We start from the raw sequence: 20,517 nt of genomic DNA, 5'->3' as shown, positions 1-20,517 counted from the left end.
ACGTGAGCCTCACGGGGCATCATTTCACTGAACCGCCGCCCCCCCCCCCCCCCCCCCCCCCCGTCCCAAAGATCATGGTGTTCCCATTTCACAGAAGAGGAAACCGAGTCCTCTCTCCCCAAGGCCACTCAGCAAACACACGGTGGAGCCGAGTTTAAAATTAGGCTCCGAACGCGTAAGACCGTATCAGGCGGGAGCGTCCGCGTGCACGGGGACCCTCGCGGCCACCTTGTGTGCGTGCGTGTGTCCCTGCACGCCGCCCCAGTGGGGCGCTGACTGGGCCTGGGCAGCTGGGGCTCTGACCACTCCTCCTGGGCTGAGGTTTCCCACCAGCTGAGAGTGTCCACGTTCCCTCCATGTGTCTCTCTGGTGACACACGAAGGTGACAGAGGGCCTGAGAGAGGAGAGGCCCGGGGCCGGCTTCCCAGCCCTGCCACCCACATGGCATCTTCCCACCGGGCAAAGGCCACCGACACCCGTCACACGGGTGCGAATACCAGCGAACGCTCAGCACTCACTGTCCATCAGGCACCCACGCTACGCGCTTCGCAAACGCTAACCCGGCCGATCCGCACTGCAGCCCCAGGGGACAGAGGTTACTATCCCCATCTCACAGACGGGGAAACCGAGCTTGGGTCCCCACGGCGATGAGCTGGCAGAGATCATCCGGCCCAGAGCAAGGCTTCCCACGCTGAGCTAGCCCGACGGGGGGGCGGACTCCAGTGGGTCCTGGCCGCGGGACAGCCAGCTCCCCGCCTCCCCACCCCCCACCCGCCCCGCTATCGGCCAGTCCCCCTTATCAGAAGCGTCTATTTCCTGCCTCCCCAGGGGACCGGGCCGCCTTGGCAACAGCCGACTTCCTCCTTCCCCTCCACGCCCACCTGCCTCCCTGCCCACCTCTCCGGCCACCCCTGCCCAGAGCTGCCCCCCGCCCTGCCCCCCCCCCTCCCCAGCTCACCAGCTCCACCTGAGGCCCCAGGCCTTCCAGAATCCGATGGGCGGCTTCAGCCTTCTTCTGCAGGGTGACGGGGAGGAGGAGAAATTAAAAAAAAAAAAAAAAAAAAAAAAACAGAACAGATTATAAATAGAGGTCTCCGGAACAGCAGGCAGCTGCCCAGCCCAGCAGCCAATCCACGGCCCTGGGGTGGGGGGGCGGGGGGGGGAGGGGGCGCCAGGGTCCCCCCGCAAGCCCTCCCCACGCTGGAGACAAACAGAGGGGCCTCAATACCCCTGCGGCGTCCCTGGCAAGCCGGCCAAGTTTCGATTCCAACAGACGCACGGTGTTCTCCGTTGCCTGGCCCCCCCCCCCCAACCCTCAGGCCCAACCCCCGTCCCCCCCCCCCCCCCCCCGGCCGGGGCACAGCGCTGTGGGCACGGCTCCCCGCCAGCAGGCCACTCCGCCAGGCCCAAGATGCCTTCCTTCACTTGGAAGCTGGCTGGGTGTCTGCGATTACCTCAGAGCTAGTGCGCCAGCCAGGGAGTGGGGGGGCGGGGGGGACACAGAGGCTCTCAGAGATACCCTTTCTAGGATTCTTGTATTTCACAATCATGTGACTATTTCTGAGCTGCCCTGGGGCCTCCCCGCCTCCCTCCCCACTCACAACCCAGGACTTATTAGGAAAACAGGAACATGTGGCAGAAAGTGCTCAGTGGCTGTGACTGCAGCAGGCTGGACCTCCGGCCCGGCCATGAAGGCGGACATTGTGCCTCCGCCAGGCCCCGCGGGCCCCCGGCCCGGGACCACCAGGGCCTGCTCTCGGGAGGCCCAGAGGATGGCCCGGGGCCAGCTGGGGGAAGGGGTGCGCAGAGAACCGCAGACCGCGGCTTCGGTGGGGTTTGCATCGGGTCCGGGCCACCGCGTGCCACGCGAAGCGGGGTGCCCACGGCACGCACGTGGGAGACCTAAGTCCTCTCGCGGCCGGGAAAGGCCGGTGCTCCCGACTCAGCCAAACTCAGGGAGGCCATCCGGTATCCGGAGGGAGCCGGGCGGCCGAGCAAGTTACCTCTGACGATCCCCAAATCCAGACCCACTAAAAGAGGGTGACCCCGAGCCCCGGGGAACGTGGCTGACAACAGAATTCGAGGCGCAGGCTCCCGGTGTGGCGGCAGGGGGGAGGGGGGCCGGGAGCCAGCCGGCCCGCTCCCCCTCTCCTGGCTCCCCGTGACAGACAGACAGTGGGTGTGTAGGTGGGCTCAAGCTGGCACCTAGAACGAGCTCCGCCTAGAGCCCTGGGCCCAGCCCACCCATGAACAAGCCATGCTCTCAGCCCCCTTTGTGCACAGCCAAAACCCCGAGACCAGCAGCCTCAGCGTGTGGCTGGGGGCCAAAATATCAGGGGGCGATCTATCACTGTAACGACGGCCACTTTATCAGGGACCTGCTATGAGCCAAGCATTGAGCACAAAGCAGGCGTTATCAGTATTTAAGTCGCACCCAAACACAACGCGAGGCACATAAATGACACGTCCCCGTTTAACATACTACGAAACTGAGGCACAGAAAGATCGTGTAAGGAAAAGGTCTTTCTCATCTCCGGACTCCGAGAAGAAAGAAAGACAAAGGCCAGGTCCCACACAGGGCCACCCCTAAGCTTGGGACCAGTATGTCTGATGCTGGGGGACAGGTGTCCCTGCCCTGGCCGTACCTCAAAGCAAGAGAAAGTGTCACCATGCGGCTGAAGACGGGAGAATTCCTGAAGCAGGTCAAGTGAAGAAATGGGTAGGGGGTGGGGGAGGGATACATCAGCCCCCCAAACGCTTCCTGCGGGCCCACTCTGTATTAAGCACTGCGGCAGGGGCACCCGGGGGGGCTCAGTCGGTTGAGCACCTGACTCCCGGCTTCAGCTCAGATCATGACCTCACATTTCGTGGGCTTGAGCCGCACATCGGTCGGGCTCCGCGCGGGCAGTGCAGAGCCTGCTTGGGATTCTCTCTCTCCCTCTCTCTGCCCCTCCCTGCTCGCTTGCTCTCTCTCGAAATGAAGAAATAACCTTGAAAAAAAAAATACAGAAAGAAAAAGCACTGGGGCAAAACATGGAATGAATGAGACCCAGCCCTTGCCTGCAATAAACCGAAGTCTAACATTAGAGCAGCTGGTCAAGGACAGTGAGGACAGGGCTAGTCTGCTCGGGCAGAGAGAGGTACGTATGGTGCACAGGCAAGGCACAGCTTCTCCAGAAAGGTAACAGGAGGGATACATGAGGTGGGTTTTGACGGATGAATAGGAGTTTCTGTGCATTCCCGAGGTTCTGTGGGGATCAGCGGCAACTTCTCATCTAGATAAAAAAAAGAAATGCCAAAAGCAGGAAGGGCACGGCTGGAGGGGCCAGGCCACTAGCAACTGCCACATCACACAGGTAAGCAGGGGTCCTGGATCTGGGCCCAGTGCCCACGGCAGGAGCTCCAGAAGCCTGCGTCCTATGAACCGTAGCAGATTCCAGCTTCGACCACATCCTCGCTCTCAGGAACGCGGGCACCTAGAGAGGGGGGCTCCCGGAAGCCCCTGGAGAAGAGAGCAGGGAAGAGTCCCCTCCTAACCTGCCAAAGCCGCCTGGAACGCGGGGGAGCAGGCAGAGCGTGCTCCCAACACTCCCCCGGGCCCCACTGCTCGGCCCTCGGCAACCCTGGGGCCCTTTAAGGCACGACTCGGTCTCCGGAGGAGGGCACACCCACAGCTTACCCGAAGAAACCCTCCGTGAAACCGTCCCAGAGATGCCGCGGCACCGGAAAGGCTGGATAGCGCGGTGCCCCGGAGCAAGCGCGTCACAGCCAGCTGGCCTGGGTTCAAGTCCGCTAACCGCGCGGCCTCGGGCGAGTCCCTCCACCTCCCTGAGCCTCAGCTTCCTCCTCTACAAGACGGGTCACAACGGCACCGCCTCAGGCAGCTGGAAGGAACGCTCCGAAACCAGGATCTGGCACACAGTAGGTGCCACAGAAGGGCTAGCTACGGACAGGAAGCACAGGGCCTCGGCTCGCACTCGGTGGCCCCGACACGCGCCAGGCAGAGGCTGCGACCCGGCAGGCCCTGAACCAGCACCCCCACCTCCTCGTGCCTCGCTGGGGGCGCTTCCTCTCCTCCCGCCACCACACCCCTGCTCCTGCCCCTGCTCCGTTCGGCCCAACCCCGCTTCTTGGCTCAGCCTGCAGGGGTGGAGTGGGAGGAATCGCTGGCCAGTTCACGGCGGGGGGGGGGGGGGGGGGGGGGGGCCGGAGGGAGGTCCTGCCTCTTGGGCTCTCCCGCCACAACCTGGCCACCGGCGGCAACGTCTAGGAGTCAGCTCTACTCTACAGTCGGCAAGCCGCTGCACTGACCTGGGCCTTAGTCTCCCCATCTGCAAAACGGCCACACTCACTCCAGGCACCAACCCCCCAGAACTTTTACAAGGACGTCCTGCAAGGAACCAAGTCTCTCTTAACGGACCCCTTCAAATGGGCCTCCCCCCCCCCCCCCGCCCCCAGCAAGGAGCACGGTGGGGAGCACAGGTGCGGGCCGTGGATTCAGCACCGCGCCAGAAGCTCCCTCCCGCCCCCTCGGCGGACAGCCTCTCCCCACCTTGACGACCGAAGCCAAACCCCTCAGAGGGTCCACGGGGCCCCCGCTGCGCCTGGCCTTTGGGAGGCCACTGCCGGCGGCTCCCGTGCGGAGGACAAACCCAGAAGCTCGGGCCAACAGGAAGGGAGGGGCAGGGGCTCTCACCAGACGTGCGGGCTCAGGTGAGGGTCTCGCTCGAGACCCCGCACTCCTGCAGGGGGCCCCGGGGTCCACGTGGCCACAGAGCCTGGGGGCTGTGCCTGGGTCACCTGCACAGAGAGGTGCACGCGAGCCCCGCCCACGTGGGCAACACCGCGCCTCCGTCTACAAAGGCGCAGACGTGCGCACACGTGGGTGCCACACAGGCCGACTCACACCCATGCCCACGGCCACACGCGCTAGGTGCGGGCACGTGCGTATCCGCGAAGTGTAAACGACCAACCACACACGCGCCCCAAGCCCACCCACTCGCGCACATCTGCACAGGTCGCACAAGGGTGCCTGCGGACGCGCGGGTGTGCAAATGCACAAAAAACCGCGATAACGTCCCGTACGTGCACACGAGTCACAGCGACACGCACACACGCGCGCGCACACACACCCCTCCTCTCGGGCAGGGGCTCGGAGCCTCACCCCACCACCCCCCTGCCACAGATCCCTGTTCTAGCTCCTCAGCTCCCAGTCGGGCCTGAGCTCCAGGCCCCAACCCCTTCGCGCGCAGTGGGGGCAGCGCCCACGCACCCACCCGCCCGGAAAGCCCGAGACCCCGGCGCCCCTCCCCCAGGCCCCCGGCCACGGCACCCCTCCCCCACCCCCCACGGGCCCACGTGCCAAGCCCGGCAGCGTTTCCGACCAGCACTTACCCCGGAAGTTGAGCGCACACATCTGTACGCGGGGCCTCGACACGCTGCCCAGAGCGTTCACGGGGCGTGACGGGGGAGACGTGGCGGGGAGGCAGAATCCGTCCTAACGTACTCGTTAGGCCGACACTCTCTACGTGCAGAGGAGGAAACCTGGAGGAACTCTGGACCCCGGGAGTGGCAGGGATGGCCCGACCCGGACACGGCGCACGGAGGCGGGAGCCCGGCGCAGGTGTCCACGCTGGGGGCTGGACCAGAGCCAGCGCTCTGAAAGCCCTGAATCCCAACGCAGGATGGGCTGGGGGAGTCTGAAGCTGGGCATCGGGGCGCCTGGACCCCCAAAATGCTCTACAAAATGCTTCCTGGTCTCAGCTACGGATACTCTCATCAGCATCATTACCGACGGCATTATCCGTTTCTGTCCTGCTCACCCCTAATCGTATTAGATGTTTATTTTCTTTCCATTTCTTTATTTTTAAACTAGCCCAATGTGGGGCTTGAACTCACAGCCCTGAGATCAAGAGTCACGTGCTCTGCCGACTAAGCCAGCGAGGCGCCCCTAATCACATTACATAAAAACCTTACTAGTAAGATGCCGGAAACGGGAGACGCGAGATGTGGCTCTTACTCTCTGGCTTCCTCGTCGCCCAGCGATGCACAGATAACCTCAGGTGTGCCCCACGGGCACGGTCTCGCACACACTCACATTCGTGCACGTGCACACAGTCACCCAGAGGGGTCCACCCACACACCCGTGTGCACCTATGTGCCTGCATGTGCTCGGCCCCCGTAAGTTCAGCCTCCCCACCATGTTCGGAACAGGTGGGGGTCGTCCGCCCTGGAAATGTCCTTCCGCCTTGTGCCGATAGTGCCCGTTTCTGCACACCTAGTTCAAGTCCTGCTTCCGCCGGGAAGCCTGCCTCAATTGCCCAGGGCCCCAAGTTCCTCTAGAGTCAGCCCCAGGCAAACTGGCGTTTATTTGTACACCTCATGTGTTTGCTTTACCAGAACCCTGAAGCGTGGACATGATCCTAGACCCGTAGGCCTTACCTCCCGCCCCTCACACGCTCCCCTTGAAGATCAAAGGAGACCCTGTCCCTTTGCTGAGCCTTGGCTTGTGCTGTGACCCCCACACACCCGAACGCCCTCCTCCTCAGGGGTGAGGGCCCACCCACTGCTTCCAAGAAGCCTTTCCCAATCCTGGCCCACCACCCTCCCCCCTCCCCGCCTAGTCCTGCCCCCAGGGGCCTGCAGAAACACTGCCTCCTGCCCGCTCGGCATCTGTGTGCACCTGCCCGGCCCCGCCCACACAGGCAGCTCCTGGGAGGCAGGAAAAGCCTTGCTCAGCTGGCTCCCGCTGTGCGTGCTGGGCGCCTCATCCGTGTGCCCCGAATGGATAATGAGCCAGAGTCCAAGACGCAGAAAAGCCAGGCAGGCCGTGCCCGGCAGGGAAGCTGCGTTTTCCAGCCGGCAAGGCATTTAGAGACAGACCCTTGTCATCCACCTCTCAGAGGAACCAGCAGGAAAGGAAGGAGGATTAAAATTTAATCCTATTGATCCCCCAAGGGGCGGGAAGTTCTGGCTGCTCCTGCCAAAGGCAGCTGAGGGGCTTCCTGCCCACCCAGCCTCCAGGCCCTGAGGCTCAGCCCGCAGGGAGGAACCCCCCCCCAACCTCCACGCTAACCTCCACTGGGGCCAGGGACCAACCTCGGCACCCCCAAAACCAGACGACCCTTCCAGGGGGAAGTGTCTCCCCTCCCCTCTATCATCCTTCATTTATTCAAAAAATGTTTACTGAGTACCTACTATGTGCCAGGCACTGTTCCAGGTGCTGGGGAGACAAAGATCCCTGCCCTCACAGAACTTCTGCTTACGATAAGCAAAATGAACAATAAAATATGAACCACGCCCAGCTGAGGGGGAACAAGGGCAAAAGAGAAGCTCAAAGCCAGGAAGAGGAGACCCGTCTCTTGAAGCTTTTCAGGATTAAACAGAGAGACAAAATGGGCCTTGCTGAAAAGGGGAGGTTTGAGCAAACTGCTGAAGGAGCAAGTGAGCCTAGTGGGAAAAAGGAGCTCCAGGCAAAGGGCACAGCCAGTGCAAAGGCCCTGAGGCAGGAAGAACAAAGGCAGGTGGGGCTGGGGCAGAGTGGGAGCATAAATGAAGGGAGAAAAAGGGGAATCAGCGACAAGAGGGGCAAAATTCTGGGATCCACTCTGGGATCCACGGTGTGATGTGTGGGTGTGATTATGTCTCCCAGACCACAGAGTTAATGCCAGTGGGCCAAGGTCACCGCTGTGCATCGCTGCCTGGAACGGCGGTGGGCACAGAGCAAGTGTTCAATTACAGGGCTGCCGAATGGATGAATAAACGAACGAATGAAGAGAATGTGTCTAATGCCCCCAGAGAACCTGAACTTGCCCGGCAGGGGCCTGCTTTCAGCCCCCCGGGACCTGGGGAGCCAGGGTTCAAGTCCTAAGCGGCCGCTCACTAGCTATGAGGCCTCGGGGAAATCATGGAGCGTCATGTAACCTAACCCAGCCACAGCTACACCACGAGGACATCGGAATGAAATCACGAATGTGGGCAGGAAGCCCCCAGCCTGGGGTGTGGGAGCAGACGGGGCAATGCCAGCACCCTGGGGCCCCATCGTGGTAATCACCAGCCCGGGGTGGGGGGCACAGGCTGCAAGTGCCTGCAAGTCCCAAGCTCTTCTTGGGAGAATCCCCCTCCCTGCATCTAGCCCTGGGAGTGGGGCAGCGGTCAGTCTCCAAGGGCAGGGCTGAGTCCCAGCCCTGACCACTCAGTATAGTCGGACCCCCCCCCCCCCCACCCCACGCTGGGTATTGGCTGAGAAACGAGCATGTGACTCCAGCCAGCCAGTGAGCACCAGCCCTGGGACTGTTTCCTAAGTGCCCTGGGAGGTGGGGGCACCTCGAGCTGCAGCAGGCTTTCCGGCACGCGGGGAAAGCGGGGATGGGGACACAGAGCTCCCCGACATCTTATTCGAGGGCCTGGATCCACCCATACCTGAAATAACCAATTTCATGGTAATTTCATTACAAGACTCAATAGACCCCGTCCAGCCTCAACCAATTTGAGCTGAGTTTTTGTCTCTTGCATCCAAGAGTCTTGACTCACCGGACCCTTCCTGGTACGGCACTTTGCAGTTTACAAAGCCCCCCCAGCCACGATCTCGGTCACATCCAACCCTGTGACTTCAAGAACGCGGCCGGGACCCAGAGCAGCCAAAGACCCGAGACTAAAACAAATGGCCCAGCTCATCCGGGTGGCGGCCGGCCTGGGATCCAAGCCCCCCCTCCTCTCCCCCCCTGCCCCCCCCCCCCCCCCCGCCTGCCCACTCACACAGAAGCTGCAGAAAACCTGGACCCTGGACAGAAGGAGGCGGCAATTCTGGCAGGGAGACCATCCTGGCTAAGAACCGGGAGGGGGTGTGTGAATTGCTCTTGGGGGAGGGAAGTGCTGGGCCGAGGAGCCAAAGACCCATGGGATCTGCAGCCACAGCTCTTTGGGGAGAACCTGGTGCGACCTGAAGGACAAACCCCAGGGAAAGGCGGGCCAGGCTTCCCACGGGGGCACCAAAGGCCTGTGCCTCTGCGTTCGCCCGGTCCCGGAGGGCTCAGGGCTGCAGCCTGCTGGAGTGCCAGCCCCTGGCAAGGACCAAGGGCAGTGTGGTGACATCCTGAGCAGAGCCACCAACTTGCCTCCACAGCTGCTGGAGAGAAGCACGCCTGCCCTGTCACCCGAGGATCGGAGGGCGGGGGGGTGGGGGTGGGGGGGTTGGCGGTAGGCAGGGGAGCCGCCTGGGGCGACACGCGGGAGCCCTGCCCCAGTCCTCCCCACCACAGGCTCTTGGAGTCGGCTCAGTCCTGACTCTGATTCCCAGCCACAACGCTCACTTGCTGTGCAACCTCAAGAAGTTCACCTTCCCTCTCTGGGCCCCGATTTCTTAATGAGTAAAATGGAGAGAGTGCCTGTTTGGTACAGATCTTGTGGGAATTAAGTGAAATCCTGCAAAACATAAACAATCACCAGAAAAGAAGCATGGCCACAACAAACACCAAACAGCAGTCGCTCACCGCCAGGCGTTGCTCTAAGGGCGCTACATGAGGAGCTCATTCGATTCCCACGCCGCCGTGCAAGGAAGGTGCCAGAACCATCATCGCTTTGCAGTGAGCCACAGGGAGGTTTAAGTAACTTGCCCAAGGTCACCCGGCCAAGGCGTGATAAAGATGCGACGTGAACCCACGGGCACCCAGCTAAAGCATACATGACCCCTCAGCGCCCCCATCGTCTTGTGACGGGGCCAGGGTACGGGAGGGCGACCAGCCCGGCAAGGCCCAGCACGCAGCTCTGGGCCCCCAGCAGGCTCAGTCTCGGCCCGTATCTGTTGCTGCCTCAACAGGCGGAAGCATAGCCAATCCAACTGATCCAGGGGTTCCTGCCCTGGAGCTACGGCCACGGGCACCAAGCACAGGCTCCCAGGCTCCAGAGCAGCCCCCTGGCCCCGGTACCCTCCCGGCCCCCACCCGCACTGTGAACACTGGCCCAGCACCCGGGCAGAGCCTATCGCACAGACGGCTGGGAAAGATGGCCAGGACCCCTGGGCGGGAGTGGGGGCCCAGAGGAGACGAGGCAGGGAGACGAGGTACCCCATCTGTCACACTACACTGTGTAACCTCAAGACAAGGAACGGGTCCCTCTCTGGGCCTCAGTTTCCTCATCTGCAAAATAAGGGAGGCAACTCACATCCACAGGCCCCGACTACACGTGCAAAGAGTCGACTCTAAATCGTGGAAGCTGAGTTCTCGCTGGCTTGATTGGGATGACAATGAGCTCAGCACCTCACCAGACACCGGGTTCCACTTCAGGGCACCTCGGGCCCCGCAGACACTGCTCTGGTGCCCTAAGCCACTCCCCCAAGACTGGGCCCCCTCCCATCACCAAGCACCGCCCCTCCACATCCCCAGGAGCCCCCTCAGCCTGCTACAGACCCTGTGTTCAACGATGCCAAAGGCCCCTTCCAGGCCTCAACGTCCGCAGAGGCCAGCGCTCACGATCTAGGACCTGATGGCCCCCAGGTTCAAGTCCCAGGTCCACCACTTTCTAGCTGTGTGGCTCTGGACAAGTCACCTAGTGTCTCTGGGCCTCAGTTTCTCCCTGTGTTAAATGGAAACGGTCGCTGTACCCACCCTCCCAGGACTGCTACGTAAAGAACCTGGCCCGCTGCACGTAAGGAGCCGTTCGCTTAACGTTTGCCGTTATCGTCCGTAACAATAACATCAGTATCGTCTTCCCCGCGACAGGAATTTCTCCGGCACGAATGCCAAGCCGCTTGCCCAATCCTTCCCACCTCAGCCTTCCAATCAACTGGCCCCTGAGGCCCTCCCCCAACCTGGCGTCTACACTTCCACACCGCATCCCACAGGCCAGCCGCGGTCCACGCCGGGCCGCCCCGTCCGCTCCCGCTCAGGCCCGTGTGTGCGCGTGGGAGACGGCAGAGGTCCCCGTTTCTCAGACGGGAACGCTGAGGCCCGGGGAGAGAGCCAGGCCCCTCGCGGCGACACCCGCACCCCACCCGGAGGCCGGCCCAGGGCAGGCAGGAGAGCAGGGAGTCGGGGCGCCTCGGGCCGGGGCAGGGCGTACCCGGTTCTCGTCGTAGATGATCTGCACCAGGCTGCGATGCTTCGACTCGATGGGCGGCGGCGACACGGGCTTCTCGGGCTCCGGGGGCTTGGCAGCCTCCTCCTCCAGCTGTTGCTGTGGCAAAGGGGAGAGCGCAGCGGTGAGCGGCCTGGCAGGCGGAAGGCGCACTGCAGCACCCCCATGGCGGAGGGCGGCCCCGCGGCCCCGGCAGGCGGCAGGCCCCGCGGACTCGCACAGGAAGTCAGGCTGCTAACCACTTCCTCTGAGTCACCCACCAGGGGACTCCGGGCCCTGCAGAGGCCCCCACCTCAGCAGGGAAGGGCCCACCCCAGGCTCTGGGCCGTGCGGCCGGCCGTCCTGGGTTCGAATCCCACTCTGTCGACTTACGAGCCAGGTGAGCAAAAGCGAGCAGCTCCTGGACCTTGATGCGCTGCGGTCTCCTTATCTGTAAAACGGGGCTCAGCGCCAGGCCTCCCTGACAAGTTACCGCATGGGCGAGCATGGATGGGGGGGGGGGGGGGGCCACGAAAAGCCGGCGGCTACCCTCCATTATCCGCCCTACAAGTACCATTGGCATCAGGAGAGGCCGTGCGGACTCCAGAGCCAAAGTGTGCAGCCTGGAGCCCTATTTCTACACTTGCCGAGTCGGTAACTCCTGAACTTCTCTGTTCAGCGGGGAAAATGAAACCTCCACCCTAGAGGGCTGGTACGAGGGTTCAACGCCTCCAGCAACGCACCCAGCACCTAACAGGCAGCTTCTGACCCTCGTCTGCCTCGCGGCCTCTGTACCAGACCGTCCTCCTCCAAACGCCGTAAAGGACGTCCCTTCGTGCCGCTGTCTACTTTGTACCGAAAAGGAAAAGTAAAGACCAGAGAGCCTAAGACACCGGCCCAGGGTCACACAGAAGACCGATGCCCAGGTGTGTGCCATCTGAGAACATCCCGAGTGAGAACAGACACGCTCTCCGCTCATGACGCACGGCCTGCCCACGACCACGGAGCAAACCGCCGTGAAGTCAAAAAGGCAGCCAAGAGAAGAGCACGCGGAAAGAGCCGGAAAATCCAGTCCTGGCTCCTGCCGGCACCAAGGCCTGGCTGGTAGGGCCACGCTGCCTTAGCCCCACAGTGACCCCTGGCAGTAGCTTCCAGAAGGGCAGTCAGCATCTGACAGAACAGAGAAATCCCCCTGCAAAAAGTGCAAAAAACCAAACCAAAACAAAAAACAACGAAGCAAAGAAATGGAAGAAGCACGCTGCCAGAAAGGGCAGGCAGAAAGCAGACTGTCTCCCTTTCGCGAAGCTGGTCCTCCCTGAGGCACCGATGAGAAACCGCCTGAGACGCACAGAGACCCTGGCGATGCAGAGCTCCACCGGGGCCGGGGTTCAAACCTCGCTCCAACAGCAGCTCTGTGGCCTTGGGCAAGTCACCACACCTCTCTGACCCTCAGTGTCTTCCTCAGAGAGGGCGGGGGGGGGGGAGCGGCGCCCACCCCGTAAGGCTGCTCGAGGATCAAAGAGCATGTGCATAAAGAGGGCTTTGTCTACACAGCCTGATAAACACCGGCTACCGAAGGCAAACCAAACCACAGAGAGACCCCTTCTGCCCATCGGGATGGCGTAAACGCCAACAGAAACGCGGAGAAAAACAAGTGTTGGGAGGACAAAAAAGACGGGGACCTCCGTGCACCGGGGGCCAGAAGGTAAAAGGGGGCAGGTGCTCAAAATGTTACACGCGGGGTTACCAGGCGCCCCAGCAATTGCGCCCCTGCGCACGGAGCCGAGAGAACGCGCAGAGCAGCTCACACAGAAACGCGAACACGAGCGGTCACGGCAGCTCTGTCGGCCGCGGCCAAGAGGCACGAGCAGCCCCACGTCCATCGCCACGTGACTGGATGCACAGAACGCGGTCCATCCACACAGTGGATGCGACTTGGCCTTGAAAAGGAACGAAGGGGCGCTGGGCGGGCTCGGTCGCTGGAGCGTGTGACACCATCTCGGAGTCACGACTTCAAGCCGCGTGTGGGACTTGGAAGTCACTTGAAAAACGAAGAAAAAGGGGAAGAAAGGAAGGCAGCGCAGACACCTGCGATGCGTTATAGGATTCCGCTAACACGAAACACCGAGAACGGGTAAACCCGTAAAGACAGAAACGCAGATCAGAGGCCGGTGGGAGAGCAGGGAATACGGAATGACAGCTAACGGGCACGGGGCCTCCTTGACAGGAGATGGAAATGCCCCGAAACCAGACAGAAGGGGTGGTGGCCCAACACCGTGCAGGTGCTAAACGACAGTGAATCGTTCGCTTTAAAACGTTCTGTGGATTTCAGTTAAAAAAAAAAAAACCGTCAAGGGCTGCGCTGGGCTGCCTGGCTTCCAGCCACAGTCACAGACGCGTGCACACGACCCCCAGCTATAGCCCCGTCCCAAAGCCAGGCCCGGAGGGACCAAAGGGGCCCGTACTCTCCCCCCACCCGTGCAAATGCGGCCTGACCCCGACCAGCGCCCGGCCCCCCCTCGGGACGCCTGAGCCAGCATCTTGCAGACCCACGTACTGTCCCGCGGGTCAGGCACACCTTGCTCGCCCTTAATGAGCAGCCCAGCCTCAGGACGTCCCCAAGTCCCCGCTCTTCCGTGTAAGCACCCGTCCTGATGCCCTTGGGAATCCGTCAACAGCCCGTACAGCCATCCAACCCTGCTTACGCGGCCCCGAACTGGCCTGACTCAGGGCCTGTGGCTGCCGGGGCGGCCCTTGACCCTACCTGGAGCCCAGACTTCCTTACCTAGAGGCCATGAAGTGGGACCCTGCTTCTCCCAGGAGAAACCCAGATGCTTCTCGGGGTCAAGCCGGTGTCACAGCGGCCCAATCAGCAGTTTCTAACGAGCACCTACGATGCACCAGCACTGCCAGGAGCACAGCAGGGAGCGGGGAGACGAGGACCCTGCTCACACCGCCGTGGCGGGGAGCCCACGGTGTAACAAAGCAGGAGAGGTCATCAAGAAGGGCGCCGGGGCACAACAGGGGTGGCAAACTTCTCCGGGGAAGGCCCCGGGAGTAGAGGCTTCATCCCCCAGCCACCCGGTGTCTGTCCTGACCACTCAGCTCTGACATCCTATCTCGAAAGCAGCCACTGACAACATGTGACTTTGTGCCAGTAAAACTTTATTGACGAAAACAGGCATCAAGCCAGACTTTGGATTTGCTGGCCCCGGGAGAGAGGGTGGCTGGGGATGTGAGCTCCTACAAAGGCCTCCGCGGAGGGGGCGTCTGAGCAGAGACCGGAAGATACCAAAGGGAAGCACGGGAGGAGCGGGGAAAAGGCAGATCGTCAACTAAGCGTATATCGATTACTGTTAAAATTAAACTCTACAGTTAACATCCCAGATCTCTGTGCTAACTTTTCTTTGGTCTCCGGAGTTCCCGCGAGGATCGGTTTTCACGGCACGAGCCCGTCCCCTCCTCACAACCCCGCCACGTGCTGGCACGCCTGGGCCCATTTCACAGACAGGAAACCGAGGCTGGGGGACGCGACTGTTCCGAGGCAGGGCTGGGAGGCCCCGCCCGTCCCGATTCCAGAGCCCCGGCGAGAGGCAGGTTGCGAATGAGGAAAGAGAAGCTCAGAGCGCTTAACTGCCTGCCCGGGCAGCGCGCATCACTGGGAAGCAGCAGGAAGGAGATCAGGCCTCCGAGGGCCTGGCTGTGAATCCTGACCTCGCCCCCACCCCCGTGCTGGCCGGTACAAAGCCCGAGGCTTGTTTCCTTCAAACTACACGAAGCTAAAAGTTCAGCTCCTTGACCGCACCAACACGCGTCACACGTGACCAGCGGCTACCTTTGCAGACGGGACATTTCCGCCATCGCAGAAAGTTCCGTGGACAGCGGCGCGCCCCTCAAAGCGGCACTCTCACCCGGGGAACGTAGGGGCAAGGACACGAGCCGGCAGCGGGGCGGGCTCAGCACACGCTCCCACGCCTGTGCCCGGAGCTCCCGGGGGGCCACCCTCCCCAGGCACCCGCACCTGCTTCTTCTTCAGCTTGGAGATCTGCTGCTCCACCATGGTGATCTCGCGGTCCACCCGGTCCATGTTCTGGATCAGCTCCTCCTTGGAGAGCCGCGGAGGTACAAGCTCCAACTCAGGGTCGGCGTGCGGCGGGCTGGGGGGAGACACGGGCTCCAGCTTGCCCGCCAGGCTGCGGTCCTGCGGCAGAGAGGACAGGAGCGCGGGGTCAGCACAAAGGGCACCCCGGCCGGCGCCCCCCCCCCCCGCCTCGCTCCCCAGGTTCCCAGCCACAGCGGACACCCGTCGCGACGGTCCCCACGTCCCAGACACAGGGTTGCTGACCACTGCCACCGGTGCACCCTGCCCAGCCCCCCGCCCGCTCCGCAAAGGTCAGATCCCTTGTCCTCCTGTAGGCCAGTTTTCACCACCCCCTCTTCCCACAAGACGCCCCCTCTCTTGCCCCACCTGCCTGCCGGTGTCCTCCCACCGAACCAGACTCCCCAAGGGTGAGCACCGAGACCCGCACGTCAAGACCCGCACGTCGGATCCCTGAAGGCGGGGCTTCAGCGGACCCTCCGTGGACGGTTATTCACAATACTCTGTCTGAACCGGCAACTTCACAGAAAGTTACATAGAGGGCAAGACTGCTTTTGTACCCCCTACCTGCCCCCCCCCCCCCACGGAAACCACAGGACAAGAGGCAGAGAGATCAGAGTCGCTGTCCGCAGTCGGGGACACTGTCTTGCTTTCACTGACTAGTATTTTTCTGCTTTTCCTTCTTTGAGGGTTACTCTTTGTGTACTAAAGCTGTTTTTAAAAAAAAAATTTCTTTAACGTTTATTTATTTTTGAGACAGAGGGAGACAGAGCATGAACGGGGGTGGGTCAGAGAGAGGGAGACACAGAATCTGAAACAGGCTCCAGGCTCTGAGCGGTCAGCACAGAGCCCGACGTGAGGCTCGAACTCACAGACCGCGCGAAATCACGACCTGAGCAGAGGTCGGCTGCTTAACCGACTGAGCCACCCAGGTGCCCCTAAAGCTGTTTTTAAAATTGGGTTAAACAAACGAGGGGATCCTTCATTGGGCTATTTGTTTGACGCTTCGTTCCACCAGCTGAAGTTTACTGAGCACCCAGTGTGCTGGGAGCATATGGGGGCGCGGGGGGAGGTTTAAAAACAAAACAAAACAAAACGCAGTCCTGACTCGAGCACTCACCTGCATGGCCCCAGGTTCAAATCCCAGTCCACTCGGCCCCCTCCCAGCCTTGTGACCACAGACGGATCAAGTCTGCTTCTGGCCTCACTTTCCTCATCTGTACAATGGGACAATTCCCACCTCCCAGGCTGTTGTGAGACTGGGACCAGCAAAGAAGCACAAAGGGCTCAGCTCAGGCCCTGGCACACAAGTGCCTCCTGTGCAGTGGCTGAGACCCGTCCTGCCCCACAACCTGGGCTCCGGGCCCGTCAGCACAGGCGGAACCCAGCCCGCGCCCGGAGCCAGCCGCAAGGCCAAGCCGGCAGCTGCTGGCAGAGGAGGCCCCGGGAGGAGCTCCAGGCGGCTGCCTCCCCGCCCCCAGGCAGCTGCACCGGAGGACAGAGGACACATTATTCCCCAGGACAACTGCAGCCCCAGGGACTGCCAAGTGCTCCCCATCTCGGGACTAGCAGAGGCCGCTCTATCCTACATCCACGCCTCTCCCCCCTACAGACCCCCTTGGGCAAGGTCCACGGCCCACGGTTCTCAGGATGTCACTGGGTTTGCCTTCTGCCCCCGTTGTTCCCAACTGAGACATGGGGACAGCTGGCATCAGGACTCCCAGGCCTTCCACGCTCAGAACCTTCACGGGAAATGCAGAAAAGGCCCCAAGTCCCTCAACCACCTGGCCCCCACGCTGCTCAGGCCACCTCCACAGGGAAACCCCAGAAAGCAAACCAGGCACCGCTCCTGACTCGGCCCATCCCAGTTCTCAGCACAACTTACCCACCAGACTCCCACAGCAGCCCTCCAGGGACCTGCAACTTTGTCCCCATTGCACAGATGAGGAAACTGAGAACCTGGAGGCACCTGCCTGGTGCTGCTCTAAGCCAGGGGCCAGCATGCTTTTCTGTAAAAGGCTAGGTAGAAAATATTTCAGGTTTGCATCTTGGACTCTGCCCAATTACTCACCCATCACTGTATTGGGAAAGCAGCCACCGACAAGATACAAACGAATGAACATGGCTGTGTGCCAATAAAACTTTATTTACAAGAGCGGGCTGAGCACTAAGTTTGAAACTTACTAAGTTTGCCAACCTCTGCTCTTCGCAATTCACAAGTCTTAACTCAGGTCATTGTCACAAATACCCTAAGAAGTAGGAATAAATAGCGTTTTCCCCATTTCCCAGATGAAGAAACTGAGACCCAGTAGGGTTCAGCGACATGCCTGAGGTCACCAGCCACAATGCAATGGAACCCTGGCTCAGAGGGCACCAGAGGCCGAGGTCGGGCCTCAATCATACCCTCTGGAGGTGGGCGGACCACGAGACCAGGCTGCAGGGTGTTCCACAGCAGAAGCAGGGTCCAGAGCACGCATTTATTTACCTCAAAGAACGGCATGGCTAGGCAAGCACGAGCAAGATCTCTTCTAGAGTCCAGGACCCCTGAAATTTGTGGCAAAACTGTGTGATGAAAAATTCCCTAGAAACACACTCGCTGGGCTTGGGGACCTAACTACTCCCCAACAGGAGGCCCATGCTGGTGGACACGGGTGCCACGGGCACCTGGCCCCACACATACCAAACCTGAATCAGCTCACGTCCTCTGGCACCTGAGGGCCTTTGCACAGGCCATCCTCTCTGCCCACAGGGCCCAACTCCACCTCCTGGGCCAGCTGAAATCCGCTTTGCCTTCTCATGCCACCTCCCCCAGCCCCTAACTGAGTTCTGCCCCTTCCTCTAGGCAGCCAGGGCACTCGGCTGGTCTCTGCCCGCAGACTCCGTCATTTCCCAGGGTTCTTGAGATACAAGGTGGCAGGGGAGGCGGTTCCCGGCACCGAGCAGCATTATCCGCTGTAAGAAACATTTCCCTCCCCTCCCCTCTCGGATCCTCCGCCAGGACCAAGAAAGGAAGATCAACAGAATCCCAGCCCAAGAATAGATCTCAAAAGCAACATTAGCAAAAAGAAGGCCTCCATCCCTAAAGCTGGCAAGGTCAGTGCAAGGGTCAGACGAAGCGAGTGTCAATGGCTAGGAACTGCTGACAAGTTGCTGGAAAACTTCTCCTTAAATTCTCGATGAATAAAAGCGGGTCTTCTTCAACGGCTTCTTATCGCTCGAAGCTCAGGCTTAGCTTTTATGATCAGCAAAAATGCAGTAGGTCCATCAATGGCTGAACAGACAAATAAAACGTGGATCGTCATACAAGGGAACGTGACTCAGCCAGAAAAAGGAACAAAGCCCTGGGCCGTGCCACAACGTGGCTGAACCTTAAGAACACGATGCTGAGTGAAAGACACCAGACAGCAAAGGCCACGGATTACATGACTCCACGTACAGGAAATGTCAACAGGCAAATCCAGAAAGACAGAGCGCAGACTGGTGGTCACCAGGCGCTGGGGAGGGAGGAATGGGGAGTGGCTGCTAATGGGTGTGGGATCTCCTTTCGGGGTGATGAGAATGTTCTGGGACTAGTGGAAGCGAGTGGTTGCCCAGCGTTGAGAATGCACTAAATGCCACTGAATTGTTCGCTTTATGTGGTTAATTGCAGGTTATGTAAATTTCACCTCGACTTAAAAAGAAAAGGCACACCCAGAGGGCAAAGGGCGCTTTCTCCAGGACCAGGTTTTCCAGGAGTGGGACCCAGGGAGCCTGGCTAGTGGACCTCCAGATGGTTCTCCCGATGGCTGCTGGCCTGATTCACTTCAGCCCAAAGCCACAGGAGCAACACAACACACCCACACCCCAGCCGGTCGCCAGGTAGGCAGCTGGCACCATTTTTCCCATCAGATGCCCCTGGTGTAAAATTCGGGCCAACACAGAAGAGAAAAACGCGTTATGCAAAATTAAAGACACAGGCAGCAAAAGACCTGTGGCTGGGGAGGCCCCCCTCGTCCCAACTTCAGGAAGGGGCAGGGCTGGCCTCAGACCCTCAGAGTCTACCCCCTTGTGGCAATCGCAACAATGGGTTCCGAGACAGGCAAGGACCCCACACACAGGCAAGGAGGGAAACAGCTGTGGGCAGGAAATGTGGAGATGGGAGGGAAATCTCTCCCTTTTCGCTGGCCTTGAACATGGGAAGAGGAAGGCCCGGAGTCTCAAACTGCCTTCTTGTTAACACACCAAGACCACAGGAAAAAAGGCAGACCAAGAGAGGGGGACCTGGTGACATTCACGTCACCTGAATCAAGCCGTGCCTGAAGTCCACCAACCCGGGATTTCAGTCGTATGAGCCAAGACCCATGCTGAAGTGAGTCTGACATGGGTTTTCTGTCCCTTTGAGCCAACAGAGCCCCACCACAAAAAGGGACTTTCAGAAGTGGTTCTGTGCGTGATGGCTCTAAAGTCCCCTAAAGCAAAGTTTGGTGAATTCCAAAGGAAGCCCAATACCACAAAACTCCAGCGGCTCAAGGGCAGGGAAGCGTTAGAAAACAGAACATTTTTATATGAAAAAGGAACACAGCTGGCGGGGGGCGGGGCTGTAAAAAAAAAAAAAAATCGCACTGAATTCCTGTCTCATGCGTCCGGCTAAATTCCACACGGCAGACGCAAAAAACATCTGAACACTTGCAGAGCTGTGTTCCCTCCTGGCTTCTTCTCTTGCCCAAATCTGCTCGAACTTTCCAAATGCTCTCAGCAGCCTGGGGCAAGAACAGTCTGCAGGTGGCCCCAGTGCTGGGCCCATCACTCCCCTGACCCCCAGGGTCCAGGAAGAGAAGACAGACACAGAGAAACAGAAACAGACACAAAGACTAAGGCTCACAGAGGGAGAGGGAGCCCACCAGGGAACTTCAAGAAGAGGGACGAGCAGGGGATCACAGCTACCGAGAGGCACGGAGGCCCTCAGGAGGTTCCAAGCCACCATTCCGGAGAGCCAGGCTGGGCGGGCAGCTGGCCAGAGACAACTGGCAGCCTGTTCTCTGGGCAGAACCGGACAGAAGCTCGGGCCACAGCCCACTGGGGGCCCCAGTCCCTAGGGAGGAAATCAGACCTCCCTGGCGTGGCCCTTGGCCGGACCACTGACCTGGCCCTCTGCCCCTCCACACATACCCCTCTCCCCTACACGTCCAAGGCTCTCTTCGAGAAACAGCTTTTCTAACGGCAACATCCCTCCCCCAGCGGAGGAGACAGACTCAGGTGCCCACGGCGGGGGGCGTGGCGGGCACTGGGAGGAGGGAGGCCGATGGCCGGCTAGCGGGACCAGACGGGAAGCCTGAGGACCAGGGCAGCCTGGTGGGCAGGGATGGGCTGCAGACCCAGGCTTCCTG

At 60.7% G+C, this 20,517-nt stretch overlaps 1 protein-coding gene across 1 annotated transcript in view; it reads right to left on the bottom strand.

The window, feature by feature from the left end:
• Positions 1–20,517, bottom strand: part of NCOR2 (nuclear receptor corepressor 2) — a 212,555-nt gene that overhangs the window by 115,669 nt on the left and 76,369 nt on the right. Inside the window, 3 exon segments of the mRNA XM_053901929.1 lie at positions 959–1,015; positions 11,059–11,172; positions 15,074–15,253. Of these exon segments, the coding sequence (XP_053757904.1) occupies positions 959–1,015; positions 11,059–11,172; positions 15,074–15,253 (351 nt within the window).

Source organism: Panthera pardus, unplaced genomic scaffold (assembly GCF_024362965.1).
Source record: "Panthera pardus isolate Hobbes unplaced genomic scaffold, ASM2436296v1 HiC_scaffold_15, whole genome shotgun sequence".
Taxonomy (NCBI): Eukaryota; Metazoa; Chordata; class Mammalia; order Carnivora; family Felidae; genus Panthera; species Panthera pardus.
Note: the sequence above shows the minus strand (reverse complement) of the source record. Positions and strands in the feature narration are given on the sequence as shown.